Here is an 11,762-nt window from a genome sequence, read left to right on the forward strand (position 1 = left end):
ACCACCTCATACAGCACCTTAGACACCTTACGCAAGACATTGATGCGGAGTAGGTGGTCTGTTTAGACTACCTTCACTTCCTCACATTCTCAACAGCCTAGCCGAGACTAAGTCACTTTTTCGTCGCGAACGTTAAGTTTCAGCCATTCTGTGAGACAATCGTCGTGAAACACATAATGTCGTTCACTTCGATCCCGATCCTCGATCTCGCCTTGGCGCAAGATCCCGAGACGAAACCCCAATTTCTAGCCGACCTCCGCCATGCTCTCATGGAAGTTGGGTTCTTGTATCTCAAGAACGTTGGCATACCTGATGAGTTGTTCCAAAGGGTGATCACGGAAGGCAAGGCGTTCTTTGATATCCCGACCGAGGAAAAGTACCGTAAGCTTCTGTTTAGGGGGCCTGGACCCTGAGCGGCTCAGATGAACTGACGCCATGCCCAGACTCAGGATTGAGATGAAGAACGCCAAGTCTTTCTTGGGGTACTCTCAGCTCTCGGCCGAGATCACAGCCGGCAAGATAGACCACCGGGAACAAATCGACCTCTCTACTGAGCACCCCCTCCCTAGCCCCGATGACCCCTTATACTACAACCTCCTGGCGCCAAACCAGTGGCCCTCCGAGTCCGCCATTCCCGGCTTCCGCGACATCTTCACCTTGTACATGGACCGCATGGGAAAGATCTCCATCGCCTTCACCTCCCTCATCGCCGAGGCCATCAAGCTCCCGCCTGACGCGTTCAATAAGTACTTTGATGTAGACCAGCAGCACAAGCTCAAGATCGTAAAATACCCAGACGTCCAGGAGCTCGGTATCACAGACCCGAACGTCCAGGGCCAGGGCGTCGGCCCGCATAAGGACAGCATGCTGAGCAGCTACCTCTTACAGGCGAGTCACCACCGCGGGCTGCAAGTGCAGAACGTAAAAGGTGAATGGATCGATGCGCCACCCATCGACGGGACGCTTGTCGTTGCTATCGGGCAGGGCTTGGAGGCTCTAACGCAGGGTGTTTGTGTGTCGACGACACATCGCGTCCTGAGCCCCGCCGCCGGCGAGGGGGCGAGGTTCTCGATCCCGTTCTTCCAAGGTGTGCGCGGGGATGCCGACTTTGAGGACCTCGAGACCGTAGGTGTCGGCCAGGTCCCCGAGGATATCAAAGAGCAGCGCCGGCTGGTGTTGGAGAAGAATGGCGGAACGAGGCTCGACGATGTCGAGTTCACGTTCAGGAAGGGCGGCGTCGCGAAGACATTGGGAGAGGCGACGTTGAGAAACCGGATCAAGAGCCATCCGGATGTCGGGGAGAGGTGGTATCCGGATATCTTAGCTGCGATCCGGGAGGAGCAAGCGAGAGCTGCTGCGGCTAAAGTGAAGGACGGGAGCGCGAAGGCGGTTCCTGTTGCGCCATCAATTCCTGTCAAGGCGCATTAAGGATGGAATGTACTCTCTGGCTCCCTCTAAGCAGAACAGCTTGTCATCTCACGCATCGCAACCATGCGGAAACATAGCTAGGCCATTGCTTGTAGAGACTTGTGCTCATGACGGCGTTGTATGTCTCAGCGCATGAGGCCGTTGTACAAGCATAGTGATGAGCAGCGTCGCACTCTTTCGAATTCAAGGCACGAGAGCCAGTGGCAGAGTCCTAAGAGTAAAGTTTGATGATCAGAAGAACATCTTGTCGACCGTAGAGTAACTATTGCTGTCTCTCTCGGCCCCTTTTTCTGTCTTGTGACACTTTCCAGGGCGCGTAGAAAGTTGTTGTTGATAAGTAAGCCTGGACAACATAGGCACACATGTGCGCTTGGTCTCGAGGGTAGTTGCAAAATCTTTGCGTATAATCATGGGCTCATGTTTTTGTTTTCCGATATAAAAGAGAGCAAATTCCAAATTACGCCTTTCGCTGAATGCGCCGACTCAACCGACTACGCCTCTCTTCTTTCAACCCCACGCCGCGCCAGTCTACCACAACTCCTCGTCACTCACGAAACTCCAATTTCTCCATGTTCTGTTCTTCTCGACTATGCGGCGACGAAAGAGGGGAAGCAGTCAGCAAGGGCCTTGCTGTGCTTGTTCTCGGCGTGCTCGTTCAGACTATTGAGGGTTGAACCGTCAGTATGTGTTCTTCTTCCTCCGCCGGAAACAAATGAAACCGGGACATGAAAGACTTACGCAGGGGCCTTAGTGGTCTTCAGGAAGGTGGCCTTGCAGATCTGGCACTGAATGTCCTTGGCGGCGGCGTTCTGATTACAATGGTCAGCGGGATTGTTCGGTGTACGCTGTATCTTGGCTTCATAGAGCCGTGCAAAGACGTACCACCTTGAGCTGGGAGCCCTTGGACTTGCTGTCCTTCGCGTTGCGCTCGCGCTTCTGCTGTGCCTTTGCGCCCTGCAATCCCCCGAATTGTCAGCATGGCCTGCCCCTCAATTTGTTTCCACCAAAGACCCTGATCAGCGGTGGGGGAGGGGTGACGCGTGTACTTACGTTGCCCATTTTGAATGTTTGGTACGGAAGTAATAGAGTTCTGGGTAATATCGGTTGTTGTGAGATTGCTGAGTGCGTGGAGTGGACAGCGGATCAGAGGGGTTCGTGAGATTTAGGAAGAGAGAAAAGAGAAGATTCGGAGCGGGCGCAGAACTGACACTTTTTTTCCCTCTCGGACGACCCCGTAGCGCTTCTGCATGGATCGGCATTCCAGACTGTTTTGGGCACGGGCCTTCGGGGGCTTTAGTGGCAGTCTCCACTGAGGGACTGAGATGGGTACAGTTCAGCGAATGGAAATACGGAAGTCGGATTATACACAAATCCGGCGAGTTCGCTCCAGGGCCCGTTTCATCCAATGTTCATTCACATGTCTGGCGCCTGCCCGTTTCGTTTCAATGGCCCATATTTTCCCTGAAAGAGGTTGCAGCTTCACGCGTCGTTCGAAGTGCTTAGTCCGTCTCTGCGCGTAGACTGTATCGTTCCGCCCCTCCACCACGCCTAGCTTCTTTCGGCCATATACCACATCGTTGTATATCCCGGCAACAGCTTAACTTGGTTTCTCCTGCTATCTGCTTCTGCGAGGGACGCGTCCAATAATTCTACACCGCGTGGCTGTTGTCTCGCTTTACAGGCGCGTTAACCTTGTCTACGGGGAAGGCCTACGCTCTGGTCACGCATCTACGTGCCATCATCCTTCACCACGCTCCCCCGCCGTCAGAGCAACATCACTGCCCATCAGTCGACAGAAACGACAAGTGCTTGACATGGCAGGCTCCACGGCCGTGTCACCGGATAAGGTGTCCGGCAAAGAGTTTCAGCATCTACTTGCAAGCTACGAGTCTCTCATCGACGTCATCTCATCCTCCAAAGGCGGTATGTCGGCCCTCGATCGCGTTCCCCGCAATCTTATAGGAACTGTACCCTGGGAAACTAACTCCTCTACTCAGCCAAGCCTGGTCAGAAGACCTTACAGGAACTGGATCAGTTCCGTTTCTCCAAGGCCCCCGCTCTCTTTTCACAAGATGACCCGACGCGGGCCATGAACCACGACGATGTGAAGACTCTCGTTGACTGGAAGCTGTGAGTGTCTACTTTTCTGTGTTTGTCATGTTCCCGAAAATTCACCATACATATGCGGAACTTCGGCCTGATCTGCCGTTGCCATGTTTCAGTCATGAAAGCTGATCACGAGCGAGTGGCTTGGTGTGTAAGACCATGAACGACTTGGGTATCTAATACTCTCGCTGCAGCCGTCATGGAAAATTCCGCCCGACTTTGATGAAGTTTGTGTCATCCAATGATTCATCAACAGTTGAGGAAACTGTGAAGGAGGCCATCGACAACTATCAAGATGCATCGGGTCTCTCAGATGCGCTGAAAACACTGGCCAAGCTGAAAGGAATTGGTCCTGCGACTGCTTCACTTCTCCTTGCAGTACACTACCCTAAGAAAATCCTCTTCTTCTCTGACGAGGCATACTACTGGTTGTGCAACAAGGGTCAAAAAACATCGCTCAAGTACAACATGAAAGAGTACGATGCCCTCAACAACGAGGCCGAAAAACTCATGAAGAAATTAAGTGTTTCGGCCATGGACGTTGAGAAGGTGGCCTACGTCTTGCTTAAGCAAGAGAGTCACCTCCCCAAGCCAACATCGGATGACTCAACCGCCAAGACAGCAGAGACTAGTCCCAAGAAGCCAAAGGAGTCAGTTCCGGCAAAGAGGAAAAAGAGCTCCGACGACATGATCGAGGACAAGGTTCCGGTCAGACGATCGAAACGCGGGAAGGTGGCATAATAAGCTTATTCTGGTCAGGTCTTCAGGCGGGATGGAATGGGACCCACTCAAGACATGGTGAATGAGAGTCACAGGCCGGACGGTACGATCCACTCCGGATCGACGGATCTACCGGACTGGGTCCGCGATGCATGTAACTACAGCTGGAAGGGCTGATAGGCAATGCATCATGCATCCCAAGACCAGAGTTGCGCAAGAAATGGACGTGTAAGTGAGGGTTTGCATACCCTCACTCACTTGCCTTTAACGCCCGAAAAATTTCCCATTGGCCTGACAAGGAGGAACAGGGTCCGGTGAGGGTTGTGGCGGCACAGCGGCCCGGCTGCAGCATGGGCAGCAAGAAGCAGTGTCTTCCACCTTTGAGCCGTTGCGACCCGACCTTTTCCCGACCCGCGTGATCTAGACCCCGGAACCCAGTCGGCAGCGGACCCGACGCCCTCCGTTTGGGAACATGTCCCAACTCGTTTACACGACGAGCACACGACACGAAGTTCGTCTGCAAGTACGACTTTGTACTCTGTGGCCATATATTCTACGCCATGGACGATGGATTATTCGAGGGTCAATACGGGCAGGGCGGTGACACGCCGCCCCCACAGCCCCCGGATTTCTCATCAATACCCGACGACCTTTTCTCTCAGTTCTTCTCACCTTTTGACACCCCCAGTCTGCTCTGGTCACAATCTTTCCCGATTGCCCTAGACAATCATCCGCAAGGCTTTATGCGTGCCGACGAAATCTTCACCGAGAACGGTGGGCCCATCCCGCTTCCCCCAAGGTTTGCGCAAATCAAACGGAGTCTCGTCGCGGGCAAGGAACGCGCCATTGTGGAATCATGGGATCGTCTTTTAGTTTCCCTTCGAGCCGAGATTGCGTTGATAGGAATTACGAAGTCCGACATAATTCCCACCATTGACTTCTCGGAGCTTCAAGACCATGCCCGCGTGACCGAGTTCGCTGCCAAGCTCCGGCGCCGAGGTGGTGCCGTCATCCGCAACGTCGTACCGGCCTCGGAAGCCCATGCTTGGCGGAATGAGACGGAGACGTACCTCTCTGAGAACCCGCACACCAAGGGCTGGCCGACGCGCGACCCTCACCTATTCGGCATTTATTGGTCTCCGGCGCAGATCAAGGGGCGGGCTCATCCGAATGTTCTCGCCGCCCAGCGGTTTTTGATGAGCCTTTGGCGCTCTCGAGACGCCAACGCCCCAGTGGTTGTTGATCTTCCAGTGGCATACGCTGATCGCCTACGGATACGGACTCCTGGGGACGAAGCCTGGCACCTCAATGCCCACGTGGATGGCGGTAGCGTTGAGCGGTGGGAGAGCGATGGCTACGGAAACGCTGGCACGTATCAACGCATCTGGGAAGGACGATGGGAAGACTACGACCCGTGGGAAAGCAGTACCCGGCTCAAGGTTACGTCAGATCTTTACAACGGTGCGGGCTCATGCAGCATGTTCCGCATGTTCCAGGGTTGGCTCTCCATATCCGACATCAACCCTAGCGACGGCACTCTCCTGCTCTGCCCAATGCTCCAGCTCGCCACCGCCTATTTTCTGCTACGGCCCTTCTTCTCCCCACGTAATTCCTCGCCTACCTCTCCAAATTTCCTCTCGCGCGAGAATTGGTCGTTGGACTTCGCCCAAACGAGCATCATCCAGGGTGCGGTCCCATCATACACACAGGAGCTCAACTCGGCGCTTCATCCGCACCTCCAGCTCGATAAGTCCCTCGTGCGCATCCCTCCCGTTCAGCCCGGTGACTACGTCGTGTGGCATCCTGATATGGTGTACGGCGTCGACAGGGTGCCAGCGTCTTCGGCACCCGCTACCATCATGTACATTCCGGCTTGCCCCTTGACGCAAACCAACGCTCTGTACCTCGCCCGCCAACGTAAGGCGTTTCTCCTCGGACAGCCAAGTCCGGACTTTGGGGGCGGGAAGGGGGAGACGACGCATATGGGTCGGCCCGGTGTGCAGGAGGTCAGCGAGGCAGGCGGTGATGATGGGATGAGGGCCATGGGGCTACTGCCGTGGGAGGACGAGGAAGGGAGGGGTCCGACGAAGAAGGCACTAGTGGGGATGGCGAATGCAATATTGTTCCCCGAGAGCTATGATATGATTTGACGGCTCTGGCGAAAGGGTTGACAGGCGTTGGATTCGATACACTCGTGCACTCTGGGAGGTGGCTTGGTATTTTCTTTTGCAGGGTGAATGGTCGGAAAAGGCAGGGAAAACCAGCGGGATATTCCAAAATTGACAGAGGGTTTTTGCTATTCCACTTTCACCGCTGCCGAGTAAGCCAAGCATAAATGTAAGCTTTGTCAGAGATGATCATCATCTGTCATTGCCAGCCGTTTCTTACCTGGCCCTTTTCGTCCATAATCCTGATATGGCTGCCATGACCGCTTCCTAGTGTTGCTCTGCCCAATACCCAGGCCTTACCCGACGCTGCTAAAACCGCTTCCCAACCCTGCTTTGCCCCACAATCTTAATCTAGCAGCTTGTCCATCCTGCTTTGTCTAGAGTCCTGCCGTGTCCATAGCTGCCACATACAATTCCCGCTGCTGTTTTGCCCAACTCTACTTTGGCTACCTCCCACTACTAGCTATTACCTGTGGGCTATACTTTTTTTTTTTAAAATGTTTTCATTAATATTATATAGTATCTATGCCCTCCTGAGCTTTCTATTCTATTTAGATCTATTGTAACGAGATAAGCCGAACGACCTAGCTTGAGATCATCAAGTAGTGAACTGCATCACCGTAAGACTTGATAGCACCTTTATCCAACCGTTCCTGAACCAAGTCTAGTCTCCAACCATCATACCGATGCATCACAGCTTCCCAAGCCTGGATTATGGACGGTTCCATAGCCAACTTCCATGTGCCTCTCCAAATAATTACAACTTGTTGTGTGTTGCGGAACGCCTGATACCTAAAGAGCGCTGCTAGTCCCTTTCGCCCGTTCCAAATCTCCATTGTTTCTAATTATAACATCCTCATAGCCGCTGCCGCTGCTGCCCGAAGCATAGCTCCAATCTCAATCGGATTCTCGTCGGGCGTGAGTAACTTTGAAGTAAAAATAAGCGAAGTTAGGTTCGGCCACTCCCAAGCGGGATGGATCTCGAAGAAATGGCTGGCATCTGCGATGAAGGGTGCTGCGAGATGCTCAAGCTTGAGGCTGGTGAGCGCGATCATCTGGCCAACAGCTGGGGCAGGTTTGCGATTTATTAATAAATGAGTACCCGTACATATCAGAGCGGGCAATAACTTGAAAGGGTAGGGTGGTTATGCAGCAATACTCACCACTATCTGTATAGCGCTGCATAAAGTCCCGTTCGCTCCAGGGTTCGTAGTGGACTTCCTGGAGTCTGGGAAATCGGGCAAACTTGTGCCAGTGAAGCCGGCTTCCATCTCGAGCGGTTCTGTTGCCGGAGGAGTAAACTGGTTACGGCTGGGACTGGTGGAAGCTGATCCCACCATTGGAGCTCTGACTGATCACTATCAAACGGCCCCTGTTCCATAACTGAATGGAACACTTTCCTGATAGCATATGTAGGCGGGGCGGAGTGTCGAAAACCGGCAACCCAACCATGCTGAGGGTCATGATAGTCTCAGTTTGATATCGCTTTCTCATTACCATAATCATCTGGCATATCCGAAGGGGTGTCGGGCATGAAAGTCATATCTTTAAACCAATGTTCTGAATCGCTAGGTGAGTAGATACTAATATCGAGTATCAAATCGCCGTGAAGATCCCATGTGCTGAGAATCGAGAATAGATTCCGGAATCCCGTGGGGATGGGACATTTATCTGTGTCGCTGATCGCAAATACCTCTCCCCACTGCACACATATAAGTATTCCATGGGTAGGTGCGCACGTGGTGCAATCGTAATCATCAAGTTTCAAGCAGAACCACATGTAGCTGACGAGAGCCCGATTTCTTTGAATTATTGCACTAAAGTTGACGAGGCGTGACGGCGTCAGTGTGATTCGAGCGAAGTTATATCGCTCGATCTCAGTCTACCACTCTCGGGACACCGTGGCCAAGCGACCCAGTGTGCAACCGTCTTGCACCAGGTATTGTAATATAAGAAGCCGGATCTCTCTAGGCAAGTCATCCCGTGTTGGCTTCCATTGCTTCTTGCCGAGTGACGTTGAAAACATGGTGTGATAGACCGAGCATTTGTATTATTTCGGCGATAGAGCGATGTAGGTAGAAATATTTAGATGTGAGCGTATGCGATTGTTGTGAAATAGAATATGATTCAGTGATCATCGGATGTGCGGAATAACAGGAAACAGGCTTGATTTATTGTCACAGTAGTTGTGTACTATGCATGTTACACAGTTATGAATACTTGGAAAGCTAAGGCAACCTTCCACTCTTCCATGTTCACAAAAAACATCATTACCTCAATAGCCTCAACAAGAGTTCAGAAGAGAACCCTAGGAATCATCATCAGAGAGGTACCTATTTATGGCGAAGAAGGCTGCAGTTTACCTGCAGCCTAACTTCGACTTTACACACTGCCCGTCACCCCTCTGGACCAGCCAGCCCCCACTGGTTTATCGATGGGGGACCGGACGGGATCCCGAGTTCTCCAATGGGTATGGTCGCATGTGTTTCTCGGGGTTCTTCACGGGTTCTACGTAGGCTTCACTTGCAGCACCGCAAATATGAGACGAACCGTAAGAGCCTGCTCTACAACACACGAATATAGAAAGTAGTAGTAGGTAGGTAGATGTTGTATGTAGTCAACATCTTGAGTCCTTCTTTACTGTCCATCCAGAACAAAAATCAAAAGTATAAATTCCGAAACCGAGAATCGAACTCGGGGCTATGCCTAACCTCTCCACGATGAGAGGGCATCATGTTGGCCACTACACCATATCGGATGTGTATGAATATTTTCTATGGTGAGTTTGATTAGAATCTTGCAACACTGTGGGTCCCCCGCTCGCTCAGTACCAGGCCAGTCCAACGCTAGCCCCTCTTCGACCCACCATACCGCACCGGGGAACCCCCGAACACCGGCGTCCGACTGAACCTCTTCCGAACTACGGAGTCCAACCTCGAGCGAGTCATGGCCTGGGCCGCGTCCAATTCCAGAAACCCCTTTGTAGCATCCTTGTTTCCTGCCTGCCGGAAAGCTTGCCTGCAACCACCTCGCAAAGGCAGGCGGGTTATTGGACCTCTCATCTCCGAGAGCACTCTGACCACACCCCCTCCGGCTCTGGACCTCCGGGGAGAGGAGGGTGAGGGTGAGTGTGGGTAAGTCTGACGTAGCTGATCATCTTGCCGTTCCTCGGAATGGGATGTTCCCATGGATTGGGTTGCAAATCCCGGCTGTTGGGGCGCAAAGTATATGGTACATACGGCATTTGACTTGATTTGTACACAATACTTGTGCTTTAGCTTTGCCTTCTTATCCTTGTCGTTTTATTATTCTGTCTGAACTTGCCAATGAGACATTGACAATCAGCGTTACGTTCCGCATGGGTTGGTTCATGCGAGAAGTTGAGTCGTGCAAAGATGGTGAGATTGCTTCGATCGCTTCGATTGCCCATGTCTTCCCCATCGTTGTTCGTCACCCGTCAAAGTTGGCAATACTATGACGCAAGAAAGATATCACATATGGGCTGGATGTCAATCAAACAGATGGGGATATCGTGGTTCCTGTGCTACTCCATACACGTGCACTATGTCTTGCGATTCCAGACCCCTAGCCTTGGCAGAGAGCCGGGATTGAATCATGTCCCGTGCATGCTCCATGTTACACTGCGAAACCAATTCTTTCGAACTCAGGACTCCGCCAGCCCCCAATCACTCCTAAACCCCGTAAATCAACTTCAGCACCCCGGAAAGGCTGTCTTTACAAGGGTCTTATCCGACAAGTCGGCACTGTCGAATCTACTAACCTTGAAAGAATCACCGTTAAAGTCGAGCTGACGGTTCCTAACGGTGTTAACCCCTTGCCATTTCGCGAAGCCGACTTCCTTGATTGGCGCAGGCTTCGAAGTATGTATTTGCGTCATCCCCTCCCAGTAGGGCAGAGTTGCCTCATAGTACTTTCGTCTCATTAGTAAAACCCAGGAGCGGCAAGAATTGCCTCCCTGCTCAGATAAGGAAAGGTCGGAAAGATTAAGTTTGTGTAACCACTAAGTTGAGATGACGTTGTGGAAGCTCGGGTGAAGGAGTCGGCTGGGGCCCCGCTTAGTTCATTGAAAGTTCCCCAAGCTCTTCGGCTAAAGTCGGGCTCTTCAACTGCGATGATATCGGAGATGTGAAGTAGGTTTTCCGGCAAGAAAGGGGGGGAAAGGGTAAAAGGAAAATGAGATAATTGCCGAGCCTCGCAATATTTGAAACCCGAATGACTGAAGCCTGGGCAAGGTTCGCATAATGACGACTTGCCATTTTTGGGCTAAGTTTCTCAAGAAGGGAACGTCGCTTTAAGCCATGCACGTTCCTTCAAGCATCCATTCACTTTCTCACCGTGTGATGGGGGGAGTATGGCAGACGAGAACTCTGTTATCAGATTTAGTGCCAACCGAGAACCTCATTCTGCCCACGCGCGCGCCTCAAGGTGGCATTCAATAGCATAGTCCCGCTGCCGGCAGAAGATAAGTGAAATCAGTTTGTTTTGTGAATGAGACTTCATGGTGATGCACAAATCCGATCAGATTGTGTTGATTTTTCGAGTTTGATGTATAGTCGCACATCTTCCAAGGCTTAAACGGGTTGTCGCGATGTCAAGAGACCAGCAAGTAAACAGTCGAGAATTGGGCATGTGAAGTAGCTTATTTGTTCTGGCCACTTGATCCCAGATATGCACGCGACCAATCACACCCACACACTGGCCTTCGGTAGCAGCGGGACACCAGGCTCAAGCACACAGCAGCCCAATGCAGGGGCCGAATGTGGCCCGTGCTCGTGTTTAGCGAGGGGGCTTGGGATACGTGGACGAAATCGGGCCCAGCCAGCCAAGTTGAAGTTAAGGGAAAGCATAGCAAGGTAGCTGACATGGGGCACTAGGTCCGACTGCACTAACAAGGGCCCATCACCGAGACCGTGCCTCGCCTTACCCGGCGCACCTTACCCTGCCTAGGCTTGCCTCCCCAAACCGGCACACCCAGCAACACCTACGACCTGGAGGTGGAAAGCTGGGACCCCAACCTTAGGAGGTCCAAAGTGGGCTCTTTTGCGGCTGGGCTCCAATTCTCCAGCAGCAATCTGCAACCAAACCACAACCACACATCCCGAGTCATCTTACTTGCAACCACGAAAAGTAAACAAATCCTTCACGACTCACGCTCGAACCACAGCACTTCCGACGACCTTGGCCTACCAATTGACCGACAAAGCCCCCATCTCCATCGCTCCCTTCCTCCCTGCCCTCCAACCGCAATCGCTTTGCAATCCCCGGACGACCACCCACATCCTCGTGAGAGGGGGGCAATGTCCATTCCCCCGCCGAACC

The 11,762-nt window shown here is 52.5% G+C and overlaps 4 protein-coding genes across 4 annotated transcripts; 3 read left to right on the forward strand and 1 right to left on the reverse strand.

The window, feature by feature from the left end:
• Positions 1-176: 176 nt before the first annotated feature.
• On the forward strand, positions 177-1,428 carry EsH8_VII_000769 (isopenicillin N synthase family dioxygenase; the record flags this gene model as incomplete). Its single annotated transcript, XM_083270902.1, has 2 exons — positions 177-376; positions 444-1,428. The coding sequence occupies 2 exons, from the start codon at positions 177-179 to the stop codon at positions 1,426-1,428; spliced, it is 1,185 nt and encodes a 394-aa protein (XP_083128459.1).
• A 587-nt stretch (positions 1,429-2,015) lies between these two features.
• On the reverse strand, positions 2,016-2,487 carry EsH8_VII_000770 (At2g23090 like protein; the record flags this gene model as incomplete). Its single annotated transcript, XM_083270903.1, has 4 exons — positions 2,016-2,088; positions 2,167-2,237; positions 2,311-2,382; positions 2,479-2,487. The coding sequence occupies 4 exons, from the start codon at positions 2,485-2,487 to the stop codon at positions 2,016-2,018; spliced, it is 225 nt and encodes a 74-aa protein (XP_083128460.1).
• Positions 2,488-3,242: 755 nt separating this feature from the next.
• Positions 3,243-4,275, forward strand: EsH8_VII_000771 (uncharacterized protein; the record flags this gene model as incomplete). Its single annotated transcript, XM_083270904.1, has 3 exons — positions 3,243-3,351; positions 3,426-3,558; positions 3,729-4,275. The coding sequence occupies 3 exons, from the start codon at positions 3,243-3,245 to the stop codon at positions 4,273-4,275; spliced, it is 789 nt and encodes a 262-aa protein (XP_083128461.1).
• Positions 4,276-4,814: 539 nt separating this feature from the next.
• EsH8_VII_000772 (DUF1479 domain-containing protein) lies at positions 4,815-6,404 on the forward strand (the record flags this gene model as incomplete). The annotated part of the gene is made up of 1 exon (XM_083270905.1): positions 4,815-6,404. One exon carries the CDS (start codon positions 4,815-4,817, stop codon positions 6,402-6,404), a length of 1,590 nt encoding a protein of 529 aa, XP_083128462.1.
• Between the last annotated feature and the right edge of the window lie 5,358 nt (positions 6,405-11,762).

The sequence above is a fragment of the Colletotrichum jinshuiense genome, chromosome 7, assembly GCF_051148585.1.
Source record: "Colletotrichum jinshuiense chromosome 7, complete sequence".
NCBI classification, from domain to species: domain Eukaryota; kingdom Fungi; phylum Ascomycota; class Sordariomycetes; order Glomerellales; family Glomerellaceae; genus Colletotrichum; species Colletotrichum jinshuiense.